We start from the raw sequence: 20,168 nt of genomic DNA, 5'->3' as shown, positions 1-20,168 counted from the left end.
AAAAAAAATTACAACTAAAGTACAGAACAACCATCAGAACCACCAGAAATTTGGCTGAATGTAAGTCCTACAAATAGAGAAGTAAAGAAGAAAGCACATCAAGACTGGTAAGAGGGGTAGAGGCACAGAACGAGCTGGTCTGATACCCACTGATATCCACGTGTGGTGTGTTTTTAATCAGGAGAAATATATTGGCTGAGGAGGCCTCCCGTGAACAGCAAGGGGTTCCCAGTTCCACACCAAACCCATCAGTCCAGGGTTCTAGGACCAGGAAGAGAATTCCCATAACTTCGGACAATAACAACCAGCAGGGAGTGTGGCTGAGTGACATGGAGGCTGACAGAGGCTCAGGAAGTCCCTCTTAAAGAGGCAGTGCACGGGCTTACTCAGACTCACTCTCTCACTGGGGCAGTAACATGAAAGGATCCAGGGATATACCGGGAGAAATGTTTTTTTGCCTGGGTGGAAGGCAGTTGCCCCACCCTATTGGAAAACTACTTGCTACACCCTGTGGTGTTTCTAAGGCCAGCCATGGGCAAACTACGGCCCGCGGGCCGGATCCAGCCCGTTTGAAATGAATAAAACTAAAAAAAAAAAAGACCGTACCCTTTTATGTAATAATGTTTACTTTGAATTTATATTAGTTCACACAAACACTCCATCCATGCTTTTGTTCCAGCCCTCCGGTCCAGTTTAAGAACCCATTGTGGCCCTTGAGTCAAAAAGTTTGCCCACCCCTGTTCTAAGGCCCATTAAGAGACTGAAAATAACAACCAACCACCCTGTTAGAAAATCTCTCCCCCCACATGTGGACATAGCCTGAGGCTAACTCAAGGCTGAATACAATCAGTCTGCAGTCAGAGGATGGTCTCTGGAGACTTAAGAGTATTTGTCTAATCTAATTAGTCAGAAACAGCATTAGACATTGTCTTGCACTAGAGATTGGGAGGCATAGCAGATATACCTAATACATAGTCATGAACTCAAACAGGAAGCCAAATGGAGAGACATAAAAACCAACCCCCAAATGAAAGAACAAGAGAATTCTCCAGAAGAGCTAAATGAAATGGAGATAAGAAATTTATCAGACATAAAGTTCAGAATCATGATGGTAAAGGTGCTCAAAAGCATGAAAAAAATATATAGTAACTATGAAAAATGACAGAATCCTAATAAAGAACACAGTGGAAGGAATACACAGCAGATTAGGGAAAGTTGAGGATCAAATAAGTGAATTAGAAAACAGGGTAGAAAAAAAATCACTCAATCAGAGAACCAAAAAGGAAAAAAAAATTAAAAACCAGGAAGACAGCTTAAAGGAGCTGTGGAACAACATGAAATGTAACAATATTCACGTAATAGGTATGCCTTAAGGAGAAGAAAGTGAGCAAGGGGTAGGAAATGTGTTTAAAGAAATAATGGCAGAAAACTTCCCTAACTAGGTGAAAGAAAAAGTCACACAAGTACAGGAGGCATAGAGAGTCCCAAGCAAAAAGAAGGCAAACAGGTTTCCTCATGCCAAGACACATCATAATTAACATGCCAAAAATTAAAGATAAAGAGAGACTCTTAAAGGAGCAAAAGAAAAGCAATTTATTACCTTCAAAGGAGCTCCCATAAGGCTGTCAGATAATTTCTCATTAGAAACTCTACAGGCCAGAATGGAATGGCATGAAGTATTCAAGGTAATGAAAAGCAAGGGTCTGGAACCAAGATTACTATATCCAACGAAGGCAATCATTGAAAATAGATGGTGAAATAAAGAGCTTCCCAGACAAAAAGGCTAAAGGAGTTTATAACCACCTAACCAACACTGCAAGAAAAGCTAAAGGAACTGCTATAATGAGGAGAGAGAGAGAGAGAGAGAGAGAGAGAGAGAGAGAGAGAGAGAGAAACATAGGTAAATAGAATTAAAATGGCGATAAATGAGAAACCAAAATGGTGGCATAGGTAAACACCTGAAATTGCTGCCTTGCACAATCCCTTCACAAATACAACTAAAAGACAAAACGGACATCACCCAGAACCACTGGAAGGCTGGCTGAGTGGAAATTCTACAACTAAAAGGAAAGAGAAAAGCACACTGAGACTCAGAGGAGGTGCGGAATTAAAGTGCAGAGGTACGGAGGCATGCATGCGGAAAGGGCTGGCAACTGAGGATGTGATTGTCTTTTTCAATTGGGAGGGAGATACAAGCTCTGAACTCCAGTTCCGGGCGAGTCTCTGGGGACCCAGACTCATACAGGGAGAAACTGGACTGTCTGGCATCGGGCGGAACTTGTGGGCGGCTTTCTCTCAGAGGTGCTTGCAGTGATTACTGCGGGACACTGAAATCTGGGACCTCTTAGGGTAGGGCTGAGGATCAGCCATAGCTGTTTTCTCTGCCCTGTTGATTCTCTGAGACCCCACCCTACCCAAGCTGCGAGCAGAGGCTTTTGCATATGAATGGCCTGGCCCTTTGCAATCTAAAATTACCTAACAAACTGCAGCTGGGTCAGAGAGACCCAGAACATCCAAAAGAAGGCCCAAGGTCCCAGGCCCCACAGCAGCTTGCATTGCTTCACAACTGGGCCTCATCTGGGCACCTCCAAACCCCAAACAAGGAAGAGGAACCTGCAGATCTCTCTGTAGCTCCTGCTGGGTAGCCTCAGGCAGAGGCTAAATTAGCACCTCCTTAGAGATCCAAGAGCCAGTGTACCCAGTGGTCAGAGGGGGACCATCCAGATTACAACTCCTCAGATCCATAAGGGACACACTCAAGGGGCAGACTCAGTGAGCACCAAAGCCCCACTGAAGCAAGTCTTGCCCCAGAAGGGTGTCTTCAGCACAGAAGTTCTCCCACCGTAGACACAGCTGATTCTCACAGACAATTGGCCTGGAGGTCAATTCCTCCCAGTGATATCTACAACAATCAAGGCTTAACTAAAACAAGACTGTGCACAAAGCCCACAAAGGGGTTCACCAAGAGTATCCACCTCAGGTAATTGGGGAGGCTGAGCCACTGGGCCCTATTGGACACCTAGCACAGAAAGCCACTCTATCAACACAGGGAAGCAGCCAAAATGTGGAGATAAAGAAACAGGTCACAAATGACAGAAATGGAGGAAAGCAAACTACTGGATATAGAGTTCAAAACCACGGTTATAAGGTTTTTCAAGAATTTTCTAGAAACCGCCAATAAATTTGGTGAGACCCTCGTTAAATCTAGTGAGATCCTCGAGGATATGAAAAAGGACCAACTAGATATTTAGCATACACTGACTGAAATAAAGAATATTATACAGAGATCCAACAGCAGACTAGAGGATCGCAAGAATCAAGTCAAAGATTTGAAATACGAAGAAGAAAAAAACACCCAACCGGAAAAAAACAAAAAGAAAAAAGAATCTAAAAATATGAAGATAGTGTAAGGAGCCTCTGGGACAACTTCAAGTGTACCAACATCCGAATTATATGGGTGCCAGAAGAAGAGAGAGAGCAAGATATTGAAAACCTATTTGAAGAAATCATGACAGAAAACTTCCCCTACCTGGTGAAAGAAATAGACTTACAAGTCCAAGAAGTGCACAGAACTCCAAACAAAAGGAATCCAAAGAGGACCACACCAAGACACATCATAATTAAAATGCCAAGAGCAAAAGACAAAGAGAGAATCTTAAAATCAGCAAGAGAAAAACAGTTAGTTACCTACACGGGAGTATCCATACGACTGTCAGCTGATTTCTCAATAGAAAATATGCAGGCCAGAAGGGAGTGGTAAGAAATATTCAAAGTGATGAATAGCAAGAACCTACAACCAAGATTACTTTACCCAGCAAGGCTATCATTCAGAATTGAAGGTCAGATAAAGAGCTTCACAGATAAGAAAAAGCTAAAGGAGTTCATCACCACCAAACCAGTATTAAATGAAATGCTGAAAGGTATCCTTTAAGAAGAGGAAGAAGAAAAAGGTAAAGATAAAAATTATGAACAACAAATACATATCTATCAACAAGTGAATCTAAAAATCAAGTGAATAAATAATCTGATGAACAGAATAAACTGGTGAATATAATAGAACCAGGGGCATAGAAAGGGAGTGGACTGACAACTCTTGGGGGGAAAGGGATGTTGGGCGTGGGAGAAGAGACTGGAAAAAAATCGTACACCTATGGATGAGGACAGTGGGGGAAGGGGGGAGGGCAGAGTGTGGGGTGGGAATCAGGTGGAGGGGAGCTATGGGGGGGAAAAAGAGGAACAACTGTAATAATCTGAACAATAAAGATTTAATTAGAAAGAAAGAAAGAAAGAAAGAAAGAAAGAAAGAAAGAAAGAAAGAAAGAAAGAAAGAAAGAAAATGGCGATAAATAAGTACTTACCCATAATAACCTCAAATGTAAATGGATTAAATGCTCCAGTCAAAAAAAAGACACAGTGTAGCTGAATGGATACAAAAACATGACCCAATTATATGCTATCTACAAGAGACCCACCTCAGAACAAAAGACACACACAGGATGAGAGTGAAGGGATAGAAAAAAATTTTCTATGAAAGTTGAAAAGAAATAAAAGCTGGGGTAGCAATACTCATATCTGACAAAATAGACTTCAAAATGAAGGCCATCACAAGAGAAACAAAGGTCGCTACATAATACTAAAGGGATTGATCCAACAAGAGGATATAACCCTGGTAAGCACATATGCACCCAACATAGGAGCACTTAAATATATTTTAAAAACTTCTAGAGGACTTTATGGGAGGGATCAACAACAACACAGTAGGGAATTTTAACACCCCACTAACTTCACTGGATAGTTCTTCCAGACAAAAAATTGACAAGAAAATAGTGACTTTATAGGACACCCTTTAAAGTCAGATGGATTTAACAGACATTTATAAAACATATCATTCCAAAGCTGCAGAATATACATTCTTCTCAAGTACACATGGGTCATTCACAAAGAGAGATCACATGTTAGGACACAAAACAAGCCTCTACAAGTTTAAGAAGACTGAAATCATATCAAGCATCTTCTCAGATCATAATGGCATGAAATTAGAAATCAACTACATTAAAACACTCAAGAACATTCAAACACATGGAGGCTAAATAGCATGTTATTAAACAATGAATGGGTTACCAAAGAGATCAATCAATAAATAAAAAAACTTCCTGGAAACAAATGAAAATGAACACACAACAACCCAAAATCTCTGGGACAAAGCAAAAGCAGTACTGAGAGGGAAGTTCGTAACAGTACCTCAAAAAACAAGAAAAATTAATAATAAACTATTTATTCTACAACTTAAAGAATTAGAAAGAGAACAATAAGGAAAGCCAAGAGTGAGTAGAAGAAAGGAAATAATAATGATTAGAGAAGAAATAAATAACATAGAGACTAAAAATACAATACAAAAAATCAATGAAACCAAGAGCTGGTTCTTTGAAAAGATAAGATTGATGGATGAATCATTAGCCAGACTCATCAAGAAACAAAGAGAGAGGACCCAAATATATAAAATCAAAAATGAAAGCAGGACCTTGACCTATTTGGCTCAGTGGATAGAGCGTCGGCCTGCGGACTGAAGGGTCCCAGGTTCGATTCTGGTCAAGGGCATGTACGTTGGTTGCAGGCACATCCCCAGTAGGGAGTGTGCAGGAGGCAGCTGATTGATGTTTCTCTCTCATCGATGTTTCTAACTCTCTATCCCTATCCCTTCCTCTCTGTAAAAAATCAATAAAATATATTTTTAAAAAATGAAAGCAGAGAAGTAACAACTGACACCACAGAAATACAAAGGATTGTAAGAATATACTATGAATGACTATATGCCAACAAGCTGCACAATGTGGATAAAATGGAAAAATTCCTACAAAAATACAATCTCCCAAAGCTCAATCAAGAAGAATTAGAAAACCTGAACAGACCAACAATTGAGGAAATACAAGTAGTAATCAAAAAACTCCCAGCAAACAAAAGCCTGGGTCTGGAGAGCTTCACAGAGGAGTTTTATGAAATATTCAAAAAGAGCTAACACATATCCTCCTCAAACTATTCCAAATTATTCCAAGAGGAAGGAACACTTCCAACTTCTTTTTAAGAGGTCAGCATTATCCTAATTCCAAAACCAGATAAAGACACTACAAAGAAAGAGAATTGCAGGCCAATATCCCTGATGAACATAGATGCTAAAATCCTCAACCAAATATTAGCAAATCGGATCCAGCAATATATTAAAAAGATTATATACCATAATCAAATGGGATTTATTCCAGGGGTACAAGGCTGATATAATATTTGCAAATCAATAAATATGATACTTTCACATAAACAAATTGAAAGACAAAAAATCACATGATCCTATCAATAGACAGAAAAAGCATTCAACAAAATCCAACACCTAGTTTTTATAAAAACCCTCTGCAAAGTGGGAATAGAGGGATCATATCTCAACATGATAAAGGTCGTGTATGACAAACCTACAGTGAACATCATATTCAATGGGCAAAAACTAACACCATTTCCCCTAACTGACTGGCATAGCTCAATGGTTAAGCATAAACCTATGAACCAGGAGGTCATGATTTGATTCCTGATCAGGGCACATGCCTGGGTTGCGGGCTCAATCCCCAGTGAGAGACAGCAGAAGGCAGCTGATCAATGATTCTCTCTTACCATTGATGTTTCTCTCTCTCCCTCTCCCTCTACCTCTCACTTCCTCTCTGAAATCCATTAAAATATTTTAAAAATAAAATGAAACTATTTATCCTAAGAACAGGAACAAGGCAGGGATGTCTGCTTTCACCACTCTTATTCAACATTGTACTGGAAGTCCTAACCAAAGCGATCAGACAAGAAGAAATAAAAGGCATCCAAATTGGAAAGGAGGAAGTAAAACTCTCATTATTCACAGATAACATGATATTGTACATAGAAAATCCTAAAGACTCCAGCAAAAATACTACTAGATTTAATAAAGGATTTTGCAATGTAGCAGGATACATAATTAACACCCAAAAACCGATGGCTTTTTTATACACTAATAATGAATCCTTAGAACGAGAAACTAAACAAACAATCCCAAATACAACTGCAACAAAAAAAAATTAAGATACCTAGGAATAATCTTAACCAAGGAGGTAAAAGACCTGTACTCAGAAAACTACAGGATGTTGAAAAGTAGAGGAAGATATAAACAAGTGGAAGAATATACCGTGTTCATGGATTAGTGGAATCAACATCATTAAAGTGTCCATTACTACACAAAGCAATCTACAGATTCAATACAATCCCTATTAAAATATCAACAGCATATTTCACAGATCTAGAACAATTACTCCAAAACTGTATATGGAACCAAAAATGACCCTGAATAGTCACAGCAATCTTGAAAAAGAAGACCAAAGATGAAGGAATCACAATATCAGATATCGAGTTATACTACAAAGCCAGCATAATCAAAACAGCCTAGTACTGGCACAATAACAGGCACATAGATCAATAGAACAGAATAGAGACCCCTGAAATTGACCCAAGCCATTATTCTCAATTAATATTTGACAAAGAAGGCAAGCACATACAATGGTGTCAAGACAGTCTCTTCAACCAATGGTATTGGGAAAAATGGACACATATGCAAAAAAAAATGAAACTAGACCACCAACTTATATCATACACAAGAATAAACTCAAAATGGATAAAAGACTTAAATGTCAGCTGTAAAACCATAAAAATTCTAAAAGAAAGCATAGGTAGTAAAATATCAGACATCTCTTGTAGCAATATGTTTACAAATACATCTCCTAGTGCAAAGGAAACTAAGGAGAAAATAAACAAATGGGACTACATCAAAATAAAAAGCTTCTGCACAGCAAAAGAAACCATCAACAAAATGAAAAGGGAATCCACTGCATGAGAGAACATATTTGGCAATGATACATCTTATAAAGGGTTAATATCCAAAATATATAAGGAACTCATACAACTTAACAATTGGAAGACAAACAATCCAAGTTAAAACTGGGCAAAGGGCCTAAATAGATAATTCTTCAAAGTGGACATATAGATAGCCAAGAGATATAAGAAATAATGCTCAAACTCAGTGATCATCAGAGAGATGCAAATTAAAATAACAATGAGGTTATTAACTCACACCTGTCAGAATAGCTACCATCAACAAATCAACTAATGACAAGTGCTGACAAGAATTTGGAGAAAAGGGAACCCTAGTACACTGCTGGTGGGAATGCACACTGTTGCAGCCATTATGGAAAACAGTATGGAGTTTCCTAAAAAAATTAAAAATGGAACTGCCACTTGACCCAGTGATCCCACTTCTAGGAATATAACCTAAGAAACCCGAAACACCAATCAGAAAGAATGTATGCACCCCTATATTTATAGCAGTACAACTTACAACAGCTAAGATCTGGAAACAGCCCAGTAGGTGAGTGGATAAAAAAGCTGTGGTACATTTATACCCTGGAATATTATGCAGCAGTAAAAAAGAAAGATCTCTTACCCTTTGCGACAGCATGGAGGGACCTGGAGAGTATCATGCTAAGTAAAAAAAGTCAGTCAGAGAAAGACAAGTATCATATTATTTCACTCATATGTGGAATCTAATGAACAAAATAAACTAATAAACAAAATACATCCACGGATATAGAAGCATAGAATAGACTGCAGAATCTCAGAGGGAAGGTGGGGGAGGGTTGGTAGGTGGGAAGAGATCAACCAATGAACTAATATGTATAGATGCATAACCCATGGGCACAGACAATAGGGTGGTGAAGACCTGGGGTGGGGGTAAGGGTAAGCTAGAGGGGGTCAATGGAGAAAAATGGGGACATATATAATACTTTCAACAACAAAGATTTCTTTTTTTGTTTTTTAACGTGCTGGCAGAGGTCATCGTTCCTCTACAGAGACCTCCTCCCCACACAGAACTGGCATATAGATCAATGGGAGGGATTGGCAACTGTCAGGTGACATATCTGAGTTTCCATCAACCTGGCCCACACTGTTCACCCCTCCCTGATGATTACACGAGAGCCTGCCCCACTCAATTTGCACCTCCATCCATGCTCTTTGCAGTGGTTTTTCTATATGAGTGGCCTGTCCTGGCTCAGGCTTCAGACCTAAAATCTCTCAAACAATAGCAAGTAGACTCAGTGTGTCCCATACCTCTCTATAAGTGACCCATGCCCATCACTAGCAGCAGTTTGCCAAGTTTCACAGCTTGGCCTCTCCTTGGCACCCCCAAGCCCAATAGAAGTAGCAGCCACCTGCAAATCACTCTGTAGCTCCTGCCGAGTGGCCCCAATCAGGACACAGGCAGTGGCTGACTTGCACCTCCCAGGAGGCCCCAGAGCCAGTGCACCTAGCAGACAGCTTCAGACCACACCAGATTACAATTCTACATTCACAAGCTACACATTTAAGGGTGGATTTGGTGAGCACCAAAGCCCCAATGAAGCAAGCTGCTCCATAGGGATGTCTCCTGCACAGCATCTCTTCCACTGTAGTCGCAGCTGGTCTTCCCAGCCAATTGCCTGGAGGTCAATTCCTCCCAGTGATGCCAACAGCAATCTAAGCTCAACTACAACAGGACAGTGCACTCAGTCCACACAGGGGTGCACCTAGAGGGCCCAGCTCAGGTGACTGGGGTGGCTGAGCCACTGGGCCCTACAGGACACCTGCTATACAAGGCTACTCTACCAATTCCAGGAGATATAGCAACTCTACCTAATACACAGAAAGAAACACAGGGAAGTAGCCAAAATTCAGAGACAAAGAAATACGTCACAAATGAAGGAACAGAAGAAATCTCCAGAAAAATAACTAAATGAAATGGAAGCAAGCAAACTACTACATACAGAGTTCAAAACTATAGTTATAAGGATGTTCAAGGAACTTAGTGAGAACATCAAAGACATGAATAAAGACCAATCAGAAATGAAGGATACAATAACTGAAATGAAAAATAATTTACAGGGAATCAACAGTAGAGTAGGGGACACCAAAAATCATTTCAGCAATTTGGAATATGAGGAGGCAAACACACACACACACACACACACACACACACGCACACACACACACACAATCAAAACAGCAAAAAGAAAAAAGAACCCCAAAATATGAAGACACTGTAAGCAGCCTCTGGGACATCTTCAATAGTTCCAACATTCACATCATGGGGGTGCCAGAAGGATACGAGAGGGAGCAAGAAATTGAAAACCTATTTGAAGAAATAATGATAGAAAACTTCCCATGCCTGGTGAAAGATATAGACTTACAAGTCCAGAAAGCACAGAAAGTCCCAAATAAGATGAACCCAAAGAGATCCACACCAAGACAACATCATAATTAAAATGCCAAAGGTTAAAGACAAAGAGAGAGTCTTAAAAGCATCAAGAGAAAAGCAGTTAATAACCTACAAGGGAGCACCCATAGGACTGTCAGCTGATTTCTCAACAGAAAATTTGCAGGCCAGAGGGAGTGACAAGAACTGTTTAGTGATGAAAAGCAAGGACCTACAACCAAGTTTATGCTACCCAGCAAAGTTATCATTTATAATTGAATGTCAAATAAAGAGCTTCCAAGACAAGAAAAAGCTAAGAGAATTCATCACCACCAAATCAATATTACATGAAATGTTGAAGGGTCTTTTTTAAGAAGACAAAGAAGAAGAGGCCTAGCTGGTTTTGCTTAGTGGTTAGAGTGCCAGCCCATGGGCTGAAGGGTCACAGTTTCAATTCTGGCCAAGGGCACATACCTTGGTTGCAAGCTCAATTCCTGGCCCTGTTGGGGCACTTGCGGGAGGCAACCAGTCTCTTTCACATTGATGTTTCTTTCTCTATCTCTCCCCCTCCCTTCCACTCTCTCTTAAAAAAATCAATGGTGAGTATTAACAAACAAAATATTTTTAAAGAATAAAAAATATATTAAAAAATATGAACAATAAAATGGCAATAAATACATACCTATCAACAATTGAATCTAAAAATCAAAATAAACAAACAAGGAATCTAATGAATAAAGTAAACTGATGAATAAAATAGAACCATGGAAATATGGAACAGTCTGACCAATCTCAGGGGGAAGGAAGGAGGGGGACAAGAAGAGATTACCAAAAAACTTATATGCATATATGCATTACCCATGGACACAGACAATTGGGTGGTGAAGGCCTGGGTCGGGGAATTTCCACCCAGTACTATGTTTATTCACTGATCAATTTTCCAGATAAAGTAAATGTATACAGTGAACTGTAATCAAAGGGAATTTTCTCATTTAAAACAAATTTGCAGTTAAATTTTATTTTTTTATTTTTAGCTGTAGTAAATTATATCCATCATCTTATTCTGTGAATACAGGATAGGGCAAAAGTAGCTTTACAGTTGTCAGTACAGAAAACAGTTTACTCTGGTATTATTATTTATTAATTATTGTATTATTTTCCATACGAGCAACTGTAAACCTGCTTTTGCTATACCCTGTATATACATTTCCTTCCCTGTAAGTCTGTTCTCTTCAATTGCTTTCATTCATTCTTCATTTTAATTCAGAATAACTGTTTAAATATACTTTTTAAGTTTTAAAACTTTATTTTGAATATTTCTACAAAAGACCCATTTTCCTTAATAGTTGTGTGTGTGTGTGTGTGTGTGTGATATACCTGTGAGGTTACTGACATTGCAGAACAGCCTTTGAAGTACAAAGGCCATTTAGGTTTTTAATTTACACCTTTTTAAATCTCTTCTTATCAAAACCACAGTACTCTGAAAAAACTAACAAAAATTATACTATTCACCAAAAGTCATGGGCTTCAAGTGAGTAAGTTGCAAAGAGATAGCCTTGCCTTGTCATCTCTCCCTCTTGCTCTACAATCCTTATCCCTACTTGTAGAGGGCTTCTCACTCTTCGATATAGGATGTGCTCGACCTACAGGTCCCCGGGCTCCTGCTCCTGGCATTTCTTTCCTCAGAGGTTTTACTTCGCGATTGGGACGCCTTATCTGAGGTGGAGCTCTGACAAAAAAATAAATAAAATAAAATAAAAATTAATCAAAGGCAAAAGTATTTCAGTACTACCTTAGTCAATAAACCTATTAAATTAAGAAGGCCAAAATCTCCAATTTTCTCCTGTTTGTCAATTCATGGCCACGTCAATTAGGTTAGTTTTTAAAAATGTTTTTCTTTAAAATACATTGGTTGATACAATTATTAAATACATATAAATAAAATATATAGCAGCAATTATTTTGTCAAAAGTAACTATCAATCACCAACAGATGGCAATACAGACTATTCCCATCTAATAATCTTAATAGTGTAATGGAAAATCCATTACTTTATTCATTACTGTCCTAAACCAAGAATAAGTAACTTAAAAAAACACACACATACACAGAATAAAGCTGAAAGGACAAGAATTCAAAATGTGCCTATTTGCAGTTTACTAATTTATTTATTTTTTTAAATATACTTTTATTGATTTCAGAGAGAAAAGGAGAGAGTGAGACAGAAACAACAATGATGTGAGAGAATCAATGATTGGCTGCTATCTGCATGACCCCCACATCGAGCCCACAACCTGGGCATGTGCCCTGACTGGGAATCAAACCATGACCTCCTGGTTCATAAGTCAATGCTCAACCACTGAGATACGCTGGCTGGGCTACTAATTTATTTTTTACAACAAAATGATTTTCTCTGATTCTGTATTGGAAAATCCAACATTTCATTCATAAGTACGAATGGCAAGACTCAACAATCAAATCTCATAAACAAAGTAATTTATATTTTTAAAATATTATTCATACTTTTGGAGGGTCAAAAATCACAGGATCCTTCGGATTATACAGGTCCCCAAAAGTGAATCAAGAATTTTGATAAATATGAATGTAATGGATGTTAATGAAACTTACTGTGATCATTTTGCAATATAAATACTGAATCATTATGTTGTACACCTGAAGCCAATGTAAGTTAATGTCAACTATACTTCATTTTTTAAGAAAAGAATTTTGATAGCTATATAAAAGTAACAATGCAGACATTGGTATATTTTGTTTCACGTAATATGAAACAAATTTGTGAAACATGTCTTCTTTAGATAGAAAAATGTTGGCATAACTCAGTACAGTATTTACTACTCTCTCTGGGCGTTGTGGGGACTCTTTCATTATGTGTATAATCTCTTCTTCTTTGTATTGTCTCTGCCTCTATTTCTCTACCTTTTCTATCTACAGTTCTGCCTGTACTGGTGTAGCCCTTCAGATGTGAATTCCTTTTTCACCAATATACTATATCTATTATTGTTCCCTTTCCAACTTCATGCTTTTAATTCATCTAACTCATTGTGGAGCATCTCTTCCTGGATTCAGAAAAAGTGGCACTTGTATGTGTATATAACTCAATAAACCCAGCAAAACAGGAAAATGGATGAAAAGCCAGGAAGGTGGCGAACTCCAGGCAAGAAAAAAAAAAAAAAAGAGTAAAAAAAGGTAAAAGAAATGACAACATCTTACAGATCTACCTAAGAGAGTATCTTCAACTTGTTGGAATCAGATGACTACATGAACCTGCTAAGGAGAGAGAGGCTGGTGGAAACTGTGTCTGTCTATGAGGTTCCCACATACTGACAGCTGAAACCCTAGAGTTCAGTCAAATGATAGTATATTGAACAATCATGAGGAGGCAATTGGCCTCTGCTGTGCTAGACCCTTGGCGGAGACAAAGATGAATATACAATTGTGTGAAAGAAATCCATAGAGAAGGAACTGGAAAATGGTATACAATAAACTGGTTATAAGACATTTTCAAATTTAAGGTATTCTATATTATTGGTTCTAGTACATTAGTCTTGTAAGCATCCTATATAATAAAAGGCTAATAAGCAAATTGTCCCCTTGACTGCGAGTTCGACCAGGAGTTCGATGGCCCTCCTCCCAGCCATCCCCGTCCAATTGCCCCAATTGGGGAGGGCCGGCCGGACCCCACCCATGCACAAATTCATGCACCGGGCCTCTAGTTCTGCCAATAAAAGAAAAATGTGATGAGACTGGTAAAAAATAGAAAACTAAAAATGTTACATTGCTGTATTTTTTACTTATTTCTTTATTTAAACTCTCACCCAGGGATATATTTATTGATTTTAGTGAGAGAAGGGGAGAGGGAGAGAAGAGGGAGACAGAGAGAGAGAAAGAGGTGAGAAACATTGATTGGTTGCCTCCCAAATGCCCCCCAACCAGAGCTCAAACCTGCAACCTAGATATATGCTCTGACCAGGAATTGAACCCACAACCTTTTTGGTGTATGGGACAATGCTCTAACCAACTAAATCAACAGGCTGGGACCATTATTCTATTCTTAGTATTTCATTGTGACCACTGTTTCCTAACTGAAGTTTGTTTTAATGAGGGGCAGATTATCCTATATAATAAAAGGCTAATATGTATATTGTCCCCTTGGGAGTTTGACCAACTGAGAGTTCGACCACTTGCTATGACGTGTGCTGACCACCAGGGGGCGGCACATAACAAAGGAAGGCCCTGGCTGGCAGCCAGCAGCTGGGGGAAGGAAGGCCCTGATCGGCCTTGATTGCCAGTCAGGTCTACGGACCCTAACCGTGCACGAATTTCATACAGCAGGCCTCTAGTTTATATATATTTGCAAATGTATAAATACCTTTCCAGAACCCAATTCATGGGTCTGGCCACGGACAATGAGGAAACCATCTCCTCCACACAGAACACATGGCAAATTTGCCCTGTCAGCAACCGGACCCCTGTTAAACAGTCTCATTGTTTACGGTCCTGCTCTTCAGACACACTGCCAGCCTGAAGCCTGGCCACATGGCTGCACCCTCCCTCAGGGGTGATGGTAGTGGATCCTGAAGCATGGCCACCCCCTCTCCAGACCATGTTCCCCCTTGGCGTGCCCTATTAGGGTACACCCACCACAGGCTCTGGGAGGCTGTGTTGTCAAAGTTATTTAAAAGCCAGTGCACAGGCTGCATGCCCAGGGTTTGCAGCTGCTGACCTGCCCTGCCATTCAATACTCTCATGGGCTCATACACAGCCTGAGTGAAACTGCTCAAGAAGCCACATGTGCCATTTGTGGCCAGTCCCCGGTCTCACAGAAAGTGGGCCTGTGTCCAGTGTCTTCAGTTCCATTTCACTGCAGCTGTATGTTACATTTATAACGGACTCTGTCAGCTTCCCAAAGGACACCCTTGATTCTGTTCTGTACTTCCCGCTCCAGGAACACACCACTGCACAATGTCATGCTTCAAATTAAGGACTCAGTGACAGCTTCCAGGCTGTGTAACATGTAAGGCTCAAAGCCTCTTTTACTGGTTTCTTTTTAAAGAGACTTTAGTATGGTTACAGAACATCATCTTTGCCTGAATGGCCAAACAAAGACTGACACTGTACCAGCTTGCACTATTTCAAATATAGAGAATAAATCTGCAGGGAAAAAAACTAGATTGTCTACACTGTGCTTAGTTCTCCTACTTGATGACATTTCCTTGTAGGAATAGGAAAACATAAGCCCTATTCTATCATAAGCCTGATTTCCTCCAAAATCCAATACTTCCTCTTTTTAAGCTGTACATTTAAATATCAACATTATATGTAGATGTTCTGATCAGCCTTGCTTGTAATGACAAGCACCTGGAAACAACCCAAATGTCCAGTATCAGAATAGAAACGTAAATTACTACATGTTCACACAATGAGATCCAATATTCACACAAACATGGATTACAGTTACACACAATACATGTATTGCTTTTGTATTGCAATGTAAGCTCCATCCATGCTTTTGTTCCGGTCCTCCAGTCCAGTTTAAGAACCCATTGTGGCCCTCGAGTCAAAAAGTTTGCCCACCCCAGTATAGATGCTACTGTATTCTGATTCCTTATACCTTATATACATTTTAATTGTTCGTATTATCTATTGAGGAGTTAATAAAACTGAAATATTATCCTATCTAATAAAAGAGTAATATGCAAATTGACCATCACTCCAACACACAAGATGGTCACCCCCATGTGGTCAAAGATGGCCACCACAAGATGGCCAGCAGGGGAGGGCAGTTAGGGGTGACCAGGCCAGCAGGGGAGGGCAGTTAGGGGTGACGAGGCCTGCAGGGGAGGGCAGTAAGGAGCAATCAGGCTGGCAGGAGAGGGCAGTTAGGTGTGACCAGGCCTGCAGGGGAGGGCAGTTAGAGGCAATTGGGCCGGCAGGGGAGCAGTTAGATGTCAATCAGGCTCGCAGGGGAGTGGTTAGGGGGTGATCAGGCTGGCAGGAAGAAGCGGTTAAGGGCAATCAGGCAGGCAGGCATGTGAGTGGTTAGGAGCCAGCAGTCCTAGATTGTGAAAGGGATGTCTGACTGCCCACCGGGATCGGGCCTAAACGGGCAGTCGGACATCCCTCGAGGGGTCTCAGATTGGAGAGGATGCAGGCTGGGCTGAGGGACACACACCCCTCCCATGCATGAATTTCGTGCACCGGGCCTCTAGTTACACTATAACACGAATTAAGACATCTGAACACTTAAAAATGAAATTATAGGATTGCTACAAAGTTTCAGGCATGTTGAAGTGATGTGGGCTCAGAGGACCCAGCCTCAGTTGAACCTATTGCACCACCACCTGGCAAATCTCCAGAAGGCTATGCTACAGAAATAGAGCTGTCTCATAGCACCACCCCACCAGAATTCCTGAAGTCAAAGCTAAATGGACCCTTGTGAAGATGACTTCATTCTACGCCATGTTAAGAATAGATTCTTGCCTGACCAGTTTAACTCAATGGTTAGAGCATCAGCCTTGGATCAAAGGGTTGAGAGTTTGATTCCTGATCAAGGGCACACACCTTAGTTGCAGGTTCAATCCCCGGCCCCTGGTGAGCAAGCAGGAGGCAACCAATCCAATCGATGTTTTTTTCTTTCTTTCTCTCACTCTTCTTCTTTCCTCTCTCTTTCTCCCCCTCTTCCCTTCCTTCCACTCTCTAAATATCTATAGGAAAAATATCTTCACTTCTCCTTCCCTTCCTCTCCCTTCCTCTCTAAAAAATCAATTTTAAAAAAATGTTGTAAACACTATCCTACTTTCACAGAGAAAGAGCATTGAGACCTGGAGTCAGCATCAGATTTAGAACCCTAAGACCAGGTGACTTTTTACTCTCAGGGCACCAATTACCTATTATACAAGCATATTACGTATCATCTACAATTTACTAGGCTCAGATCCATAAGAAGAGTCACTATCAATGCTAGCTATAGCCTTAAAAAATGGAGATATTTCATAGAATTAAAAACATTTTTTTTCTTACATCATCTGTATATTGTATTGTGTGTTCACTACCTTAAGTCAAGTCTCCTTTCATCACCATTAATTCCCCCTTTACCCTCTTCTACCTCCCTCCACCCTCCTTTCCCTCTTGTAATCACCATATTGTTGTCTGTGTCTATGAGTTTGTTTTGCTCAATCCCTTCTCCTTTTTCACCCAGCCCCCAACCTCCTTTTCTATTTTGCATTGAAATATAACATATATACGATAAAATGCACATATATTAAGTACACAACTTAATAAAAGTACATACCATGTAACCACAAGTAGGTCAAGATGGAACATTTCCCAAAATCCCAGAAGGCTTTTCATGGCCCCTCTTAGTCAATTTTCAGCCCCTAAGATAATCACTATATTGGCCTTGTTATCACAGATTAGGTTTTCCTGTTCTAGTTTCATATAAGCATAATTCTATAGTACATACTCTATGTTTGCTTTCTTTCTTTCAACATTACCTGTGAAATTCATCCATGTGCCTGCAGATAGTATTAGTTGGTCTTTCTTCATTGCTGTGTAGTATTCTATTGAATAAATAGTATACTACAACTTATCTAGTCAACCGTTAAAAGACACTTAAATTGTTTTCTGTTTTAGGTTATTATTAAAGCTTCTATGAATATTGGGAAACATAAATGTTCATTTTTGGGGGTATGTACTGAGGACTGGAATTGCTGAATCAGAGGATATGTGGAAGATTAGATTTCATATACACAGCCAGTTTTCCTAAGTGGTGATGCCAGTTTACACTTCCATCAACAATGTCTGAGTGCCACCTGTTCCATCTTAGCCATTCTGGAGGGATGGTAATGGTATCTCATTGTGGTATTACTTTGCCTTTCCAGAATAACTATGGATGTTAAGCACCTTCCCAACAATATGCTTACTGGCCATGTGAATGTCTTCTTTTGTAGAGGACCTATCCTAGTCTTTAGTCCTTTTTCAATCAGGTTGTCTGATTTATTTCTTATTAATTGATTGATTATAATTCCTTGAAGGCATATCTCAGAGATATTGCAGGTTTGATTCCAGACCACCGCAATATGTGAATACCTCCATTAAGCAAGTCACATGAATTTTTTGGTTTTCCAGTGCATATGAAAGTTATGTTTATACTTATGGTAGTCTATTAAGTATACAATGGCATTATGTCTAAAAACCTACGTACATAACAAATCTTAATTAAGAAATACTTTATTGCTAAAACATGCCAACCATTATCTGAGCCTTCAGTGAGTCATAATCTTTTTGCTGGTGGGAGCTCTTCCCTTGATACTGATGGCTGCTGACAGATCAAGGTGGTGGTTGCTGAAGGCTGCGGTGGGAGTGAAGGTATCGTAAAATAAGACAATGAAGTTTATCACTTTGACTGACTCTTCCTTTCATGAACAATTTTCCTGTAGCATACAATGCTGTTTGATGGCATTTTACCCACAGGCAATCCATTCAGGCTCTGCTGCTGTTTAATCAACTAAATTTGTGTAATATTCCAAATCCTTTGTTATCATTTCAACAATCCTCACAGCATCTTCACCCGTAGTTTCCATCTCAAGAAACCACTCTCTTTGCTCATCGTTAAGAAGCAACTCCCCATCCATTAAAGTTTTAGCATGAAATTACAGCAATTTATCCACATCTTAAGGCACACTTCTAATTCTAGTTCTCTTGCTATTTCCACATCTGCAGTTACTTCCTCCACTGAAGTCTGGAACCCTCGAAGTTATCCATGATGGTTGGAAACAAGTTCGTCCAAACTCCTGCTAATGTTGTTATCTTGACTAGTTCTCATGAATCACAAATAGTCTTAATGTATCTAAAATGGTGAATCCTTTCCACAAGGTTTTCAATTTACTAGGCTCAGATCCATAAGAAGAGTCATTATCAATGCCAGCTATAGCCTTACAAAATGTATTTTTTTAAGTAATAAGACTTTAAAGTTGAAACTACTCCTTGATCATGGACAGAATGAATGCTGTGTTGGCAGGCTTGAAAACTATATTTCTCCCATAGTACATCTCTATCAGAGCTCTAGAATGACCAGGTACATTGTCAATGAGCAGTAATGTTTTAAAAGAATTTTTTTTTCTGAGCAGGTCTCAATAGTGGGCTTAAAATTTTCAGTAAACCATATTACAAACAGCTGTGTTGTCACCACCCAGGCTCTGCTCTTCCATTTATAGAGCACAGGCAGAATAAATTTAGCATAATTCTTAAGGACCCCCAGGATGGTGAGGATGGCAAATGAGCACTGGCTTCAACTTAAAGTCTCCAGATGCATTAGCTCCTAACTGAAGGGTCTGCCTGTCCTTTGAAGCTTTGAAACCAGACATTAACTTCTCCTCTCTAGTTATGGAAGTCTTATATGACATTTCTTCCAATGAGGCTGTTACATCCACATTGAAAATCTGAGTTGGGAATTCCAGTCAAGATGGCAACGTAGGTAAACACAGTACTCACCTCCTCCCACAAAATTACAACAAAACTGCCCAGCTGGAGTGAGTCAGTGGTTGAATGTCAACCCTTGAACCAGGAGATTCCTGGTCAGGGCACATGCCTGGGGTTGTGGGCTTGATCCCCAGTAAGGGGGCATGTGCTGGAGGCAGCCAATCAATGATTCTCTTTCATCATTGATGTTCCTACCTCTCTCTCTCCCTTCCTTTCTGAAATCAATACAAAAATTTTTTAAAAATTACAATTAAACTTACAGAATAACCATCATTCAGAACCCTCTAAAATCGAGCTGAATGGAAGTCCTACGACTAAGGAATTAAAGAAGCCACATTGAGACAGTAGAAGGGACAGAGATACAGAAAGGGCTAGTCCC

The 20,168-nt window shown here is 39.7% G+C and overlaps 1 protein-coding gene across 2 annotated transcripts in view; it reads right to left on the bottom strand.

Annotated features, from left to right (window-relative positions):
- KATNAL1 (katanin catalytic subunit A1 like 1) overlaps positions 1-20,168 on the bottom strand; it is a 117,878-nt gene that overhangs the window by 62,967 nt on the left and 34,743 nt on the right. For both annotated transcript variants that reach the window (XM_081083605.1, XM_081083604.1), the window contains exon 4: positions 11,849-12,017. In XM_081083605.1, the coding sequence (XP_080939731.1) occupies positions 11,849-12,017 (169 nt within the window). The remainder of the gene's footprint in view (positions 1-11,848; positions 12,018-20,168) is intronic.

The sequence above is a fragment of the Myotis nattereri genome, assembly GCF_964212035.1.
Source record: "Myotis nattereri genome assembly, chromosome: 2".
Taxonomy (NCBI): Eukaryota; Metazoa; Chordata; class Mammalia; order Chiroptera; family Vespertilionidae; genus Myotis; species Myotis nattereri.
The sequence above is the reverse complement of the archived record's forward strand: the minus strand, read 5'-3'. Positions and strand labels throughout refer to the sequence as shown.